The sequence below is a fragment of the Caretta caretta genome, chromosome 7 (assembly GCF_965140235.1).
Source record: "Caretta caretta isolate rCarCar2 chromosome 7, rCarCar1.hap1, whole genome shotgun sequence".
Taxonomy (NCBI): domain Eukaryota; kingdom Metazoa; phylum Chordata; order Testudines; family Cheloniidae; genus Caretta; species Caretta caretta.
Window position 1 is genome coordinate 46,781,504 of NC_134212.1, and position 17,866 is coordinate 46,799,369.

The window sequence follows — 17,866 nt, forward strand, 5'->3', positions numbered from 1 at the left end:
TTGATTTTGTTATCTAACTGGAAATGCTCTGGGGTTAAATTTGCACAGCTGCAGGGCCACAACTCACTGTCAGTTCAGAGTAGAATGCATCACCATTCCACCCCAAGGAGAACACAGGTAGGGCACTATACGATGAACAGGCTGCTCTGAACCTTGCGGCCTCTCCATGGGTCCAGAGCAGAGATCCTCAGCCTCTTTTCATACCATGGCCTCCCTGTGCAGCCACTCACTGAAATTCTTCTCCTCAGATGACTCCCACAGTCCTTTGCATGCTCTTGTGATGTTTGAGAGAAGAATGTGGAAATGGGCACGGTGGTTTGGGTGGTAACTCCAGGAGCCCAGTCCTGTGATGAGATGAGCATCCTCTATTCCTTTGGCTATCTTCTCTCTCCTCTACCCTGTGCTGTCCATGGTATTTCTAAGGCACCTCTTGTGATATCTCAGTGCCCAGTTGATGGGCGTCAGCATCTTTCAGCATCTTACTGGTTCAGGCCCTGGTGTCTGAGGTGGACAAGGTCCAAATGACTGGATTTTGGCCTGAGACCAAGGGTAGAAGTAGAGTCACAGCTCCCTGGAGTGTTACAAGCCACTGACTGGGAACTGCTGGTCAAGAGAATCACACTGAGAGATGGCCCTGTGATGTCGTGGTGCTTGCAGAGTGATAGGATGCATGGCTAACGTGTGCCTGTGCTTTCCTTCAGGAGAGGAAGCTGTGCGCCCATCCCAGGCTGGAGATCTACAAAGGAGACCGCATCTATTTCATGTGCCCCCTGGCACGCCAAGGGGACTTCTATGTGCCGGAATTTAAAGAGATGGAGTGGAAGAGCAGAGCAGCAGAGACAGACGATGCACAGACAGATATCACAGGTACCCGAAGGGCACATGCATGTTTCTCTTGCTTTCCTGTTGAAGTCAGTGCTTTCCAGAGTTGTCTGGATGCAGGTGTCCCCAGGCCCCTCTGAGGCAGTGATGCTATATGGACAAAGCAGATACAGTGGAGGGGGAGGCTGGTGATTTTACCCCTCCATTCACTGAGCAGCTGGAATTGAAGCATCTTGTTTCTTTAAAGGAACAACATCCATTAAGTTCCAGCAGCGCCCAGAGCCTGTAACACAATTACTCCTGATTTCAAACAAGTCACCTCCTATCCCTTAGATTGAAATAAGTGTCGATCTTGTCACCCACTTGACCCCTGGGGTATAGGCCACATCTTGCATAGTACATGGTCATACTTATAGTATCAAATAAACAGTAAGCTAGTCTCAATTTGAACTATTGTGGTGCTACTGCCCTACTTATAATACCATTATTTGGATTACTGCAACTTAGTCGTAGTCACTTTTTGTCCTCACGTAGCTCTGTCTTGAGCTCTTGTGCATCTGTCGTGTTTGGAGTCCTGAGTAATTAAACAACAACTTTCTAGAGCCAGCACTTGAATGATACAATGGCACCTGCTTAACGAGATCTGCTGAAGTCTCTGTGTATCTAGAAAGGAAGTGATTGTAGGGGCGTGACAGCAGTGCTACGCTCTCCTATCATGGCGCTACTGCTCTTATAACTCAGAATGCGAGTTGCTCACCCCATGTGCTCACACTTTAGTGGAACCAAAATATATGTGACTCATAATTGCTCTCTATAAGCTGCAAATATTTTACATCTGGGACATACATTAGATGGTACACTGTCTTGTGAAATACTGTGAAAGCAGCCCCTTTTGCACATTTCAGGTCAGATATACTTATGTAATAGCATTTTAAAATGTGACATACTCTTTATGTATATGTCATATACACGTCTTTTCCACATGAACAGCCTTATGATATTTTTCTTTTGCACTTCTTTAATTTTGAATTTCTTTCATTTGTAATCACATGTACCATAAATACGAAAAGGGGAAGCTGTTTTCTGAGATCTTTGTTCATTCAGCAGTACCAATATCAGGCCGGTCAGAGTCCTGGCTCTTGCACAGTGCTCTCAGCTCTTCCCCATTTTGTGTAGCTTTACAATGGGCTCATCCGTGATCTGATCACATGACGCTGTAATGTAACATGCTGTTTGGACCAATGCAGTATTTTGTTGCACTGGACTGGCACTCTTTTCTATAACTTTAGGTGCGTGTGCACAGCATTGGACCGGTCAAATTTTTATAAACAGACACATTTTTGTGCACATTTAATTGTTTGCTGTGATTACATGTGAGCATTTTTGTCAATATAGTTTCAAAAACTGGGGTCTGTATTAACTTGGTGAGATAATGTGGAGAAAAACTCTAATGCATAGACCCAAGGGGCAGAGTTAAGGTGTTCAGAGCCTTCTCTCTGAATTACCTGACTTGAATTTAACATGGGTTTTGATCACTATTATATGTGGTGGGCCTAGCTTTGATATAGCTATAGAAAAATAGGGATCTCTTTATGTAGAGAGAGGGAAAATGAGAGAGAATGTTCCCCAGAGATGGTTAAAATTCCTCTTGCTGGCTAGTGACTGGGCGAGAAGGAAGTTATTTTGCAGATTTCATGTCATGAGACATTTGGATTTTCCATATGTGAGTTACGATGCAATGCTGTCCACCCAAGTCTGCAGAGAGCCAGCCTGAAACAACGGCCTTGAGAGGTTTAAATTGTCTTGAATGTAAATGTCACTGTTTACTTCACTGCTGATCATTTGATCATAAACAATAGTGGGACTGTGGGTGGAGCTGTGCTATGTTGTGGGGGCCCTGCGTAGCCATGCCCCTTTCACACCCATTCCGAGCCCTTTTCAGCCCTGTTCCATGTGATTCTATAATGTCAAAGAAACCCAAAGCAACTGTGACACCATTATAACCAGTAGGATTTCAGTGTGTGAATAAGAGCAGACCAACTGCATGATGGTTGGCTGAGTTACCACAGAGGTCATAACCCCACCACACATCTCTCTGATGTCACCATCTCACCAGTGTTAGCATAACTGCCTTGAAGTCAAACTCTTAAGTCAGCTACTAGAGTAATGGGGCCATGCAAGTAGCAGCTGGATAGAAAACACCTCTTTAGGGAGGAGTGCTAGTGGCGTGGAGAGACTTTTATCTCTAGCTTGCTGCTCGGCATCCAGTCCTGGTAAGCAGCGACCAAAAATGGTTTCTCGTTGATGGCTGTTCAGTGACCAGTGTGAAATGAATTGTTGATTTTAGGCCAGTTTCTAGTGGGCAGGTGACTGCATCAAACAACCCCCAGCACATGTGGCCTGCTTGTTGGCAGTCACAGTAGAGAGCCCAAGGACTGAATGGGCTATGGGGATTGAACAACTAGCTCACTCCTTGAAGGGGTCCCCCCAGGTGTGGTTTGGGGCCCATTCATGGGGGACGCCCGAACTGCCATTGACCGTGCTGTTCCTGTTGTGGAGATGGAGTGACCTGAGCTGCCAATACATCATCTGTCAGCAGCATGAATGTATAGAAAGAAAAAAACCTCAAATAGGCAATTCTCAGGTCTCCCTTTGGCGCTGCCCGCTGGCTATTAACATTGCATTTGGATCCAGGGAGCGGGACATCCCTGGCACTCTCTCTGTTCTTCTGACAGCTGAGTTAAAGTCAGGCCTTGCCTGTGAGTTGAATAGAAAGGTTTCTTTTTGCTTTTTTAAAAAATGTTCTCCCTCCCTCCCCCCCGCAAGCTGTTCAGAGCAAGTTCATCCCAAGTCATGGCTTCTTCAACCACATACCCTGGAGGGGTCAGGAATATAATGACCCACCAGCTCCCAATGTTTCTTTATTCATTTTCTCTTGATTTCTGCTCCCTATTTTCTGGTCATGTGGGTGTTGTGGGGAGGCCACAGTGGCCCAGTTCTGACCCACAACTTTGTTTTCTCACACTTGACCCTCAGATTGCTCTCTTGATTCGCCTAATTTTGTAAAGGTCTCTGTAGAGCGGTTCATGTCGAGGGGATCAGCTGGCGCGGCCTGTTCCCCGCAGGGGACCTCACTTCTCGGGCCAGATTCTCAGTGGGTATAAATCAGTGTAACTGTCGTGTGTATATCGCTTTATACCTAGTTATCCTTGGTTGTGTTGTATGTATATCAGGTGGTAGCTGACCACAGGATGAGCACGGTCAGTGCCCTTTCCTTTGGGCCCAATTCTGTGAGATTCTGAGCGTTGCCTGAGTGGTGTTGTGCCCCTCCTACTCTCACTGAGGCAAATGGAAATTGAGGGTGCTCAGCACTGAGCAGGGTTGGACCCTTTCTCATCACCCTCTACTTCCCTTCCCTCTTCTCATTCAGCTGCGATTCTAAGGCCACGTCACTTCTGGATCTTGGGATCATCTGGTCCAAAGCAATTAACAGACAGCAAGATTTTAACATACCCCCCTTCCAACCCTCCTCCTGGGTGTTTAAAAAACCATGTCGTTCAGAATTAGGCAAAAGGAAATTCGCAGAGTGTCTTTTTTTAAACCTACTTTGATTTCAGAACAGCAATAATACTTAATAATACCCTGCCCTGATACAGCACCTTTTGTCTTCAGTTCTCCTAGCTCTTTACAAACAGCTGTATTAAAAATTCCCACGTCTGTTTGAATTAATGATTTCATTTGTGAATTTCCAGCAGAAGGCTCTGCCATTTCCCCACTGACTTTTGATGCGAACGGTGTCATTCAAAACCCAGCGACCTGTAGATGTGCAGCAAGAGCTTGGGGTTTTGAAGTTGAGCGGTGATCCTGTGACCTTGAAAAAAAAATCACAGCTGTCTATCATCTTTTCTCCTTATTGAGCTGATCTCTGAGGTGCTGAGTGCCTTCCACACTGACTGACATCAATAACAGTGGCAGGTGCTTGGGAGCTCACTGGATTTGGCACAATGTGTCTATTTAATCTGTCTACACACTGGCAAAGACTGCCTTCCTCTCTGAGGCTGAAGCGCTCAGCATTTACATTGAGCATACTGGGAGGAATTGGGGTGCTCAGGCACCTATGTGGTTCAGCACCATTCCCTTCCCCGCTCTGCAGTTATCAAGGTCATTGGAAAGACGGAATGAGACTGATGACTCTCCAGGGGGCCAGTGTCAGTCACAATTAGCTTTGTTTTTGCTTAATTATTTTCAAGGGCTTTGGCACCAGCTATGGGCCCTCAGAGCCCTCACTCCAGCCTTGCCTTCAGCGGGACACTCTCTGACATGAGCCTGTTGCCACAGGAATGAACAGAAGGTCAAAGCAAACAAAAGTACCCCCTTGCTGTGGGTGAAAGGAAGGCTGTGCTTTCTGGAGTGACTGGAGACTGATTCTTGTTGGTAGGCTCTGCTGATGAGCTTAGATGCTGCCTGTGATCCAGCTGCATCTCTACAGTCATACCTGCTGCCTATCTAGCCAGAGTGACGGGCGATCCAGGGCATCCTGTGGTGTCCCCTGATGGGGAGTCACCATTTTCAGGGAACTCACTTCTAAGATGGAAGCTGTGATGGTACAGCATGGCTCTGCCAATGCCCCTCAATCCTGACCTGCCCCCTCCTGCCCTGCTGTTCCAGTCCTGGGCTCCCCCACACTGTCTGCTGCTGCTCCCCAGTCCTGACCTGCAGCACCCACTGCTATGCCAGTCCTTGGCTTCCCTTAAGCAGAGACTGGCAATAGACTCAATTGCTTGGAGGCTTTGTGGTGTGTCCAGGGAGTTAAACTGGAACCAGCCAAATCTTCTCGTGTTTCCTTGACCCGAGGCAGGGTTTGAACACCAGCCCTGGCTGTGGCACTACGTCTGCCACCCAGCCCCTCGGGATCATTCCTTCCTGTATCTTCCCTTTCTCTTTCCACAGAGCTCTCCAGCATCTCTCCACCCAGCCCCTGGTGCCAGAGGAACCCGCTCGGTACCCCGCCTGTGTCACAAGACATCGTCTTTAGAGGCGGGCTGCAGCTGCAGCTCCTGCTGGGGAGGGGCCCGGGCAAGGCCTGGACTACCATTTCCAATACCGTGTGCCACCATTTCAGCCTGACAGGCTGGGCTGCGGGCACCCCTGCTGCTCCGCCTGCCCCTGCCCATCTCCTGGTGCCTTTTGTGCGGGGTGTGAAAAGCTGTGATTAGCTGCGACTCGCCTGTTATTACATTGATCTATTATTCAGCACGAGATGCAATGAATATTTGATAGGGCTCAGAGCCTGGCTGTGGGGAGAAGGCCAGCTCGCTGAAAGGAAGAATTATGGATTAGGTTCTTGTGCCACAGCGGGAGGCCGCTGAAGCTGGGTGAATCCTCTCAGCTCCCAGGTGGGATGCACGGAGCTGTGCTTCACTTTTTAACCCTCGCTTGCCCAGAGTGGAACAGGCCTTTTGGATGTTCCGGCACTTGCATGCCCCTCTGGCTGCTCGGCCCAGTCAGTGGCGGTCCCCTCTCTCAGGGCCAGTGAGCTCTTAAAAGAGGGAGAGATTCCTGTGACGCAGGCACGAGGCGATGGCAGCTGGAGGCGGTTACAGTTAGGTGGCAACAGCAAGACTCCTGCCTCTCCCTCAGACTAGTCAATCTTAATTCCATCCCCGTAGGGACCACGGCAGAGAGAAGGACGAGATGGAACCTGTTGGACCTTTCCCTTTTCTGCCTGCTTATTCTGCACGGATAACAAATGTTGGTGTGTTTATGACTTATAACAAGCTCCCCTTTCCTCCTAACGAAACAGCCAAAGAAATGAGGAGAGTTTCCACTAGCACTAGTGGAGGTGAACCAGTGATAGCCCAGGAGTTAAAAACATTGCAGATTCCCTGTTGTACCCATGCAGGACACACACACGGGATGTGCTGCAGTTCCTAAGGGGATTCTTAGGTACCGTTATATCTATGAGGTATGACAGATTTGGTCAGTACGTGGATGGCTGAGCACCAACTGCAGCTTGGGTGCTGCAGGGTGTAGTGAGGGTGACCTGGTAGGAAGTATTCTTCCCTCGGGATCTGTACTGAGCTAGCGTCCAGTGTGGTGGTAGGGGTGCCGTGCTCCTGGAAGCATCGTTGTTTGTTTGTGTTACCGAAGTGGCTAGGATTACTAGACACAGACCAGGAGCCCATTTCCCCTTTTTTCTGTCCCCGCTCTCGATCGCTATCTCCCCAGTCCCTAGGATGATCTCTGTCTCCCGAGTCCCCTTCATGGTGGGATGGTTCTGGCCTGTAGACTGCTTTCATAGTGTCCATCAACACCAAATCTGCTGCCAAGGGGGATGTTGTTGTTGTCTGTTTAGTGTGCATGTACGGGAGGGAGAGAGTGTTTCTTGCCGGCAGAAGGTGCCAGATTGAGGGCCCCAGTGAGTGAAGCTCTCTGTTTTTCTCCTGGACACGTACAAGCTGGGCAGCAACAGTGTAAACTCCCCGCAGTGACGGGCCTCAGTCCTGATGTGAAGGGCCCACCTGTGCTGCTGACAGTGAAGTTTAGTCTCCCTGGACCATGCAGTCCTTGGCCTCTCTGCTCGCTTGGCAATTAGTGTCACTGCAGCAGGGCTTTCTGTGGGCGGCTGCTCCTCTGCTAAGAACTAAACCCAGGCCCTGTGTCTCTTGGAGGGAAGTGTTCAAGGGGTGGCTCCCTGTCAGAATCTGACAGCGTCCATGGCAAAACACTGGCCGTTCCCTTTTCCTTTCCCCTTTGTGACGGGACAAGGCCAGATGGCTATAGAAAAGTAGTGGGAGATAGATATATTAGCTCCAGGCTAAACAAATCCCTGGTACCAGGATAAGTTAAATGGCAGCTGCTCCAGGTCAAATAAGACACCTGAGGCCAATTAAGACCTTTCCAGAAGGCAGGGAGAACGCTAGGTTGATTGGGACACCTGAAGCCAATCAGGGACTGGCTGAAACTAGTTAAAAACCTCCCAGTTAGTCAGACGGGTGTGCATGTCAGGAGCTGTGGGAGGAAGTTGTGCTGTTGGAGAGAATGAGCAGTACACACCATATCAGGCACAAGGAAGGAGGCCCTGAGGTAAGGGTGAAGTGGAGCTTGAGGAAGTGGGGGCTACTGTGGGGATGTAGCCCAGGGAATTGATGAGGAGAGGCTGAGGGAACTGGGATTGTTTAGTCTGCAGAAGAGAAGAATGAGAGGGGATTTGATAGCTGCTTTCAACTACCTAAGAGGTGGTTCCAGAGAGGTTGGTTCTAGACTATTCTCAGTGGTAGAAGAGGACAGGACAAGGAGTAATGGTCTCAAGTTGCAGTGGGGGAGGTTTAGGTTGGATATTAGGAAAAACTTCTTCACTAGGAGGGTGGTGAAACACTGGAATGCATTACCTAGGGAGGTGGTAGAATCTCCTTCCTTAGAAGTTTTTAAGGTCAGGCTTGACAAAGCCCTGGCTAGGATGATTTAATTGGGGATTGGTCCTGCTTTGAGCAGGGGGTTGGACTAGATGACCTCCTGAGGTCCCTTCCAACCCTGATATTCTATGATTCTATGAATTGTATGTGTCATGTTTCTAAAAGGTCAGCTACCATAGCTGATACTATTAGGGTCCCTGGGCTGGAGCCCGGAGTAGAGGGCGGGCCCGGGCTCCTCCCATCTCCTCCCCCTGCCCCTCCATTCCCCCCCCCTTCAGCCGCGCGAAAATCACTGAGACTGGGAGACAACAGAGACTGTGCAAGGGAGGATAGCTTCTCCTCACCTCCCTCACTGGCTTATGATGAAAATGACTCAGTAGACTGTGACCCTTGTCTCTAGAGAGAGAAGGGTTACGTGGAGGGTCACAGTGAGCCTCTGAGGCTAGCCAGGAAACGCGGGACCCATGGAGACAAGGACAGAGCTTTGTCATACCCTTTAGAAGCCATACAGTGTTTTTCTTCTGCTGAGAGCTGTCTCAGCCCCACATCAGCCAGGGAGGTTCAGGAAGATGCTTCTCTGTCAAACCTGCTTCACTCAGGGCTGTGCAAATCTCCCGCACAGCACAGCTTACTTAGGGGAGATCCTCCATCCCAGGAAAGAGCCCCCCTTACAGTCAAACATCCTAGGCAGGGGAAAGGAACCTGCAGCATTGGCTGCACTGGCAGAGCACAGTAATAGGGCATCCTCTCTGCTGGCGTCTGAGCCCTCATCTCCTCCAGCACTTTCCAGTCGTTGCACCAGTGGTGGAAGCTGTAGTGACGCACTAGTGTAAACAGGGTGTGGGAATTTCATCACCATGATCCCACATTGGTAAGAACACCTGTGCTCTGTCTTGTCCATTCTACACTGGTTTATGCCCTCCGTTGCTAGCACTAGTGGAGGTGAACTAGTGATAGCCCAGGAGTTAAAAACATTGCAGATTCCCTGTTGTACCCATGCAGGACACACACACGGGATGTGCTGCAGTTCCTAAGGGGATTCTTAGGTACCGTTATATCTGTGAGATGTGACAGATTTGGTCAGTAAGTGGATGGCTGAGCACCAACTGCAGCTTGGGTGCTGCAGGGTGTAGTGAGGGTGACCTGGTAGGAGGCATTCTTCCCTCGGGATCTGTACTGAGCTAGCGTCCAGTGTGGTGGTAGGGGTGCCGTGCTCCTGGAAGCATCGTTGTTTGTTTGTGTTACCGAAGTGGCTAGGATTACTAGACACAGACCAGGAGCCCATTGTGCTAGGCACTGTGTCAACACAGAACAAAAAGATGGCCCCTGTTCCAAGGAGCTTACAGTCTGAGCGTAAGACAAGAGATGACAGATGGATACAGGCAGATGGGGGAGTGTCATCTTTTGGAGACTTGGAGACCCATTAAAATATCCATGCCACTTTTGGCAAGAGTAAGAATGTTGATTTTTTTGTCCTAGCCAAATTGCAATTAAATAATTACTCTGGCATCCCAAACACCCTCACTCACTCGATAATTTCAAAAGAGAACTTATCCTTCACTTCCTCTGCCAACAAATGCTGGAGAGTGTAGCTGGTGCAGAGTGATTGCCATATTGCACCCCAGAGCTGACTGCAGCTTAGGGCTGTGCAAAGCATTACCTCTACATTGGGTTGTAAAGAGCTTGGGCATCCAATTCTATAAATTGGAAATTAACTTTGGAGGGTTCAGATCCAGGTTCTAACATCGTGGCTGATCCTTATCTTTATCATTGGGCAGATCAAACCCAGGCATCTCTGAAATGTGGTGATCCAGATCCAAGCTTTGCGGCTCAGACCCACTTCTAATATTACTATAGTATAAACTTGTTATAATAATTACCCATGTCTCCTTGGGTCTCCAAGGTTCCCAGTGACCACAGCCTGGAGATCCCTTCATAATCAGAAGAGATCCATCACTAAGTTTATACCAAGCTGGTCTGAAACTCTCTCTCTTTTTAAATAAGAAAATCTTCTTTTGGTGCCAAGTTCTTGGTTTGTGTGTCCGCTGTAGTGGCACATCTGGGCACCACTGTGGCCTGTTGGTGTGATGCCACATCTCTGGTTTCAGTTGTCTTTGGAGAAGCAGAATAAATAACAGCATGTCTGGCTTTCACTTGGTTGCATCTCCACACCCAAACCGCCACATTTTGCAGATAAAACTTTCGCACCCTGCCTGAAGCGGCTTCAGTGACTGCGTCACAGCTGGAGCTGGGGAAAGCGCCGAAGAGTGAGACACACGGGGATTCACCCTATCACGTCAGGAGGCAGGTACGTGAAGGAGAGTTAGACAAGACGAGAGAGTGAAGAGATCTTGTGCAAGACACATTCAGACAGCAACACCATGGGGTGTGTCCAGCTCTCCTCCTTGACTCTGACCACACACACACACAGAGTAACTATAAGTCAGTCTGTGTGCATCCCAGCATCTGCAGAGATAGGCAGATGTATCCGTGTATGTATCCCCAGTATAATGGCTGGCTAGAGTATTCTTAAGAGTGGATTCCATACAGCGATTTTATAGGAGCTGTCAGAGAGGGTCTCTTGGTTTTTCAAAGGTGGTACAGTACCTGACACACTTCTCAGGGAGCCTCTAGTGGGACCTAGGGGATACATACGCTACTTTCCATGGGAAGCGAACATCTCCCATGGATGTCAGTGTCAGACCCAAGTATGATGACCCAGGTCAGGGCTTCAAACACTTCCCCAGCTGAGTGAGTAGGAAGCGGTCCCTGGAGAGTGGTGTCACATTCTGCAGAGCTTAAGCTTTCATTTAAAAAAATATTTTAACCAAGATGTGAATAAGTGGCTACAGTTTGTGGGTGGCTGCATTATTGGTGCCCAGCCTGAGACTCTTGGAAAGCTGATTAACATCACAGTTATATCCAGTGCACAATAAACACTGATCAACTATTTATTCCTTTCATTGTCAGGGGGTGTGGTTTGGGGTGGGGGGATGGCCTTCGTACTGTCACTAGAATGTTTCATGCTGACTAGTGAGCTTAGGCCTCAGGCTGAGGCATGAGGGGAAGTTTTCCAGCCCTGCCCCAGGTGATGAAATGCTGGTCAGTACCTCTGGGCAGGTGCACTCTCCGGTTAGCCCCTTTCTGCACTTAGTGGGGACAGGAGCTGAGAGACCTGATGGCATCATTTGTGGAGGTGAGATGGAGGCAGAAAAATTGGCACTCTCCCATTTGGGATGTTCTGAGGTTAGCTGACAAGCTTGGCTCCCCAAGAGGAACTGCATGCACCTGAGGGAACCTTGGGAGTAGGAAAGGGGCTTTTGTGCCAGGGGCCTGGCCAGAAAACCTGGTACGGAACTATCAGCTCTTCACAGTGAGCAGCTGAGGGCATCAAGATCCCCTTACTCTGTGCTTCTCACCACCTCCTCCGCCTGCCTCTTTTGGAGCTGAGGTCCAGGCTGGAGTCCTTGCTGATCAGCAACTGCCACGGGTCGAGTGCCAGTACCACAACAGTACTCGGCTTTATTTAGTCCAGCCTCTCTCATGCAAACTCTGTATGCTTTCTGGAGTTAAATGCAATAGCGACAGAAGGAGAGAGATTAACAGGCAGTGACGTAGGAGGCAAATAACGCTTCACAAATGAGATGGGAAGTTGAGGAAGCAAAGAGCTGATGCAAGCCTGGAGTTGCAGAGGAGGTGTCCTTGCACTGGCCGGGTAAATGGGGCATAGCAAAGAGGGCAGAGAGAGTCAGGAGGGCAGTAGAGAGAATGTTAGGCTGCAGCAAAGTCCTTGCAGGGCTAGGAGGAATTGTTGATTGAGGCTGTCTGACTCAAGCAGGAGATGGTGGTACCATGGGTGGTACCTGAGTTGATTGGGTGTTTGTTACAGATTCGAAGGTGTCTGGGGATTGAATACCCTGGGCAGAAGATGTGCTGAGCACTAAAATCTTGGTACCAGTGAAATGAGGGAAGATTCTGCCACTCCCAGAAGAAGCCTGGACTTCCAAAGAGACTGGTCATCCTGCCTCAACCAACCCCCATCCACTAGTTCCGTGATAGCTACATTCTAGCCGACCCTCCTGCTGTAAATCCACTGGAGTGATTCCTCCAGGGAGCACCTGCCCAGGTTCACAGCAACTGCCCCACTGTTGCGGGGATCCCACAGCAACCCAATGGCCCATCCCCTGTCCACCCTTGGGCTTTTCTGTCGCTGTCTCTCTTCACTCGGGGCAGCAGGTGGCACATGCAGGGCCCTCCACAGAAGGTGAGGAGTCTGCCGAAGTGGCTGGCTGAGTCTGTTCAAACATGATTGGAGGCGATAGAGAGCTGGAAAAGTAAATGCCTGGCTATAGGGGATGTGAAGCTATTTCCTGTCGCCCTCGGTCTGGAACAGAGAGATGCGGCTGCTGGGGGTTACGGAACGGTGGAGCAGCACATTGGAGCCTGAAACCTTGGGTAAACTTTATTAATGCTTTTCTCTTCTGAGGCTGGCACTTTCTCTCTCCTCTTTTCTTCCTTTAGTTCATGGTGGCTGCTTATACAACCGCTCCCTGAGCAAAATAAACGCTCCTCTTGGTTATGCAATGGATTTCATACAACAGGGGAGAGCCCCCCCTGGTTGACATCTGGATAAATTAACAAGTGAAATGAGCCAGGCACCCCAGGCTAATCCAGAGTGGAAATTCGTGGAAATCCCAAGCCTATAAAGCAGTTTGAATGGTTGGCTCTATCTGATAAGGCCAGGCCCAGCACTGGGTGAGCAGGAATGAGGGGCATTGGCAGTGCTGTGCAGGGGCCCAGGACTGGGAGGGCAGGAGAGAAGTGCATTTGGAGGCTGCTGGGCTGAGAAACTGGCACAGTCCCTCTCTATCTCAAGCCTGTGGGGACACGCTCATTTTGCAGATACTATTAAAGTAACCAAATCGGCCTTTCCAAGTCCTGCCCATTCACACAGTGAGCATGAAAATTCATAATCAGCCACAAAGCCAAAGGGAACAGGCGGACGTTGGGATGTGAGCCTTTCAGAGGAGAGCTGTGTTAATTCTGCATGTGCCAGCCCAGGCTCATCCTCTCATTCCACTGCCCCAGCTGGTCCCCAGGGAGGACTCTGAGAGATTCTCCCTTGGGAACTTGTCGTCCGTGATTCCAGGGAGCCTGCACCTGGTGTGCAGTGACAGGGTATTCAGTGCAGAGAGCGGTGGGTGCAGGTCTGACCCTCCGCTAGTCTACAGCACTCTGTGAAACACAGCACTGCTCACCTCAGAGAACTAGGACGTTTTTTCTTGCTTTTTCCTTTCATTGTTCTTCCCTTTCTTGGAATTGAAGAAGGCCATACGGCCGGTGAAGAATTTGACCAGCCAGTCCAGTATCAGGAGCCCTGCAGACAAAGTGGTTCCCAAGTCCACTGAGACCAGAATCAGTACACTCGGCCACACAGGACCCTGTAGAGCAGCAGCTCTCAGACTGAGAGACCTCATTTCTCTCACCTAAAACTTAGAAGTCCTTGGCATGCTACCTTGGTCATGGTAATCAGTGCAGTGAGAATGGGTTCTGGGCACGACCCTGTACTTCAAACCAACCTGCCTACTGTCTACCTGCAGCCTGCTACCACCAGTGCTACATGGCCCAGCGTGTGATAACCGCTGCAGTAGAGCAATCCGTCTAGTTTGATCATTCCAGGACTAGGGCATTTGTGCTGTTTCCTCATCAAGGTGCTGAGATGCTGTGACCTTCATTGATCCTGGCTGCACAATGAACTCCAGGCCCAGGAGAAAGCTTCTTGAACCAGTTCTGTGCTTAGACCTGTAGAAAGATTCCTGCCAGCAACAAATTCACACGGAGGCAATGGGGACATCTTAACACCCGGGCTATTAGATCAATCCTTGTTTTAACTCTGCATGAAATGAGTTTGTGGTGACCTCAGTCTCTTTTCTATTAGGCATTTAACTGCCCAGAACACCTGGTGTGAAATGAGTTCTGCTAGGTCTCAGCCTGGATCTCCCATCCCAGGCATAATTCTGGGAAAAGAAGCCCTCACTCTTCTTCCCCTCTCCCCTCCTCCCCCTTCCCCAAAGCAGAAGAGAGGGGTAGAACACCTCAGAGGTGTTTCCATTTCAGCAGGTGAATGTGCACTGAGCCAGACAGAAGCTGCAAAGTGCTGAGAAATCCCAGAATGAGAAGTGCCTGATAAACATTCATTCATTCAAGGGGGAAAACCCAGACAGGTGTAATGCTTTTCCTACAAGATCAAGTCACCTTGACACAGAAACTACATTTCCGCTAAGTTAAAAAACATATTGTTCGTCAGGAAATAATCTCGCAACTTCAGCTCCGTCTGGTTCACGGGAGGAGATTGTGGGTGTGTTGGGGGAAAGGGAGGATGGCGAGCGAAGCAGACAGGGCCTGAGAATAGGGGAAGCGTAGGTCCTCTCTGCTATATCAGTGACCCAACACAGGTCAGTCGTACCCCTCCCAGAAGACAGAGGCACCATGCCTTTGGCAGGCTGGCCACTGAATGGGGAGGGAGCATGGACTAAAGGAAGGAGATCTGCAGCAAGAACACGTTAGCAAAGAGAGAGACCCCAGTCCCCACAGGTCTCCTCAGCGCTCTGTAGTCGAGATGCCAGTTCCTTGTTCAAAGCAGGAATCTCTTGATTAGCGGGAACAGGACTGAGCACGGAACTGGGTCAGGAAACCTTCTCCTGGGCCTGGCACTCAGTCCCATCTGCACCACTTCCCTCACTGCATGAATGGGGAGGAGGCTGATCAGAAGCTGCCATGTGATTCCCTTGGTAATCAGCAGCCATGGGAAAGGGAAAACTGCAAGAGCGTATGACAGTTTAGTGGAGTTTTTGGAAAAATATTCGATTACGCTACCCTCTTTCGCAGCTGCTCAGCCCCTGTCTTTCAGCTGGAAAAAAGAAAAATCAATTTCAGCTGATTTTCATCCCTTCTTTGAACCATCTGCCAGTTCTCTTCTCCCCTCTCCCCCCCGCACACTGCAGCCAGGCCGCCTTGGGCTGCGATCTCTTCAGGTACCGCAGGTTCTCCCCCCGGCTGGTGGCAGGGGCTGGTGGGAGGCCCTCAAGGAAAGTGAGGCTGCTGCAGGCAGCAGCGGTGGCAGTGCAGTAGGTGGCGCTCTGCCCTTTCAGTCACTCCTGAGCCAGAGCATGTGGGGCACTGTGCTTTGGTGCCAAGTGCTGGTAAGTCGTGATCCGTAAGATTTCCAGTCTTGCCCCTTGCACATTTGCAGATTGAGTAACTGCATTCTGCTTCCTTAAACTCTCCCTGCTACTTGAATTTGATGAGCTACTTCCCTTCCTTTCCCTAAATTGCAGTGTGGTGTTGCTGGGTGCTGCTAAGCACCTGCTCCATCCCAGCCTGGAGGTGGGTGATGTGAGGTGATCCTTGGGTGGATATAGACTAATCCTGTAAAACACTGGGAGCCTTGGGAGAGGCTGTATATCTATCAGATCACCACGACAGCGGCATTTCCAGCCCGGGGGGTTAGTGTGCATACAGGGAGAGAGATCTCCATTAGTTTCCTTCCTCCTTGCTGGAGTCGCTATGCACCGAGATTTACACATGCGCCTTGGACTGTTCTTTGCTCTGCTTGGAGAAGAGGGAGCCGAAGTGGATGTTAACAACTGCCAGAGATCATTGCCATCCTCAGTAATGTTACTGACAACACCATCAATGTGCGTGGCGCTTGACACACACACACAGGGGCCTGGTTCTCCTCTCTTGCCAAGTAAATCAGGAGTAGCTTCACTGAACTTGGTGGATTTACATTGGAGTAAAACTGGTGTAAACGTGAGGAGAGTCAGGGCCAATGGTCCATGCTCCAGCAGCTCCTCAAAAGGATTTAGGTGCCTAACCGCCATTGATTTCAAAGGGAGTTAGGAGCCTAAATACCTTTGAGGATCTGCGCATTACAGTCTAAGGAGAGTTTAGGATCGCACATAGCGCTGCTCTCATACCTTCCATCTGAGGATCTCAAAGCACTTTATAAAAATTAATGAATTAAGTCTCATGCCCCCTCTTAGGTTATGTATATTATTATCCCCATTTTGCAGCTGACCAAATGACTTCTCCAAGGTCACAAGTTGAGGCTGTGGCAGAGCTGGGAAAGCCCCTAGGCTTAGTCACAAGACCAGCTTGGAGGAAGAGCTCTAGGTTTGTGGTTGTTGATGGAGTGTCAGTGTTGGTTCAGGAGTCCCTTGGAGGAAGGTTCCTCAAAGTGAAGGAGCGGGATAGACTCTAAAATGGAGAAATCTACACGGGATTGCTCTAGTACACAGATAGTCTGCCCCTTCCCTATAGGCCCCTGTTGTATGCTGTTGTCACAACTCAGACTGATGTCATAATTAACAATGATTGATTTTTTCCAGACAGGTTTTGTCATCCAGCCAGTTGCCCTGGTGACAGCACTAAGTCTGTTTTTAACCTGACACACTTGTATCTTTCTCAGCTTTTTAATGGTGTTGTTGTCCAAACGACTGAGAAAGTGATCCAGGGACTGGGATTTGGGATGCAGAGGTGGCAACCTGGAGATGGGGACACAGATCATGGAGATGGAGGTGGGAGGGACTGGGGATGCAGATGGTGGAGACGGAGGGCTGGGGAAGCGGACACATGGTAGAGATGGCGATCTGGGGATGAGGCCGTGCGATTGTGGAGACAGTAATCTGGGGATGCGGCTCAGAATCAGAGCAGGCTAAGAGTTCTCAGGTGTCATTCGGGGCCTGACCGCAATGGACTAGAGCCAGCATGCTATTCAGAGGCAAAGGGACACATAAGGGCTCGATTGTGATGATGATTTTTGTTGTAACTTTTTCTTCTTGGTGGAAATTGGCAAAATTAATCGTCTGCCCACATTTGTCTCAGCCCTTCTCCTCCTGGCAGACTGCTCGCTTCTGTGTCGAGCATTTTGCTGCCTCTCAGTGCATCTCCGAGTGGCTAGTTGGCTGGCTGCCCTGGGCTTCCATATGAAATGAGTTCTGCTGGGTCTCAGCCCCTCTCCAAGTGCTTGCCTGAGAGTCCTACAAGCATGAATCGCTCAGGGTCCCATCTCCTAGAGTGTGTTTGTTGCTAAGTATTTTTGTACTTCCAGGGCTTGGCAGACACCCCTGCCCCAGCTTGTGCTCACAGCTCTCTCCCAGGAATCGGGGACATGTATTGCCTGCGCTCAGTATTCTGCTGTCCTAATAGCTCCCTCCCTCCCCTTGCCTCTCTGTAGTTTTCCAGCGGGCACCAGTCTCCTTGGGCAGCAATTACCTGTGGAATTTCATTTGGAAAGAACATTGCTGGCTTCACATGACAGACGTGCAAAGCAAAACAGCATTTTAAGACGAGTCGGTGCTGTGCTTGTGGCTGTAAGACGCTACTAGCTCTGCCTGGAGACTGGCAAAGAAAAGACAGGCTCTATGCAAGCTTCCCACTACAGCTGTGTCAATGCACTGCAGTCTTGACCTGAACGCTGCACCCTCAGCCTCGCTGGTCCAGTCCTGGACTCCCCACACAGCTCTGCCAGTGGCCCTAGGCCCTGCCCTTCGTCTGCCTGCTGCTCCGGTCCCGGGCTCCCCGCAGAGCTCTGCCCCTGCCACTCAGCTCTGCCTTTGGACTGCCCA

At 49.9% G+C, this 17,866-nt stretch overlaps 1 protein-coding gene across 1 annotated transcript in view; it reads left to right on the forward strand.

Annotated features, from left to right (window-relative positions):
* The window catches only part of TEX264 (testis expressed 264, ER-phagy receptor), a 139,290-nt gene that overhangs the window by 108,367 nt on the left and 13,057 nt on the right, over positions 1-17,866 (forward strand). Inside the window, exon 5 of the mRNA XM_048857805.2 lies at positions 702-867. Within this exon, the coding sequence (XP_048713762.2) occupies positions 702-867 (166 nt within the window). The remainder of the gene's footprint in view (positions 1-701; positions 868-17,866) is intronic.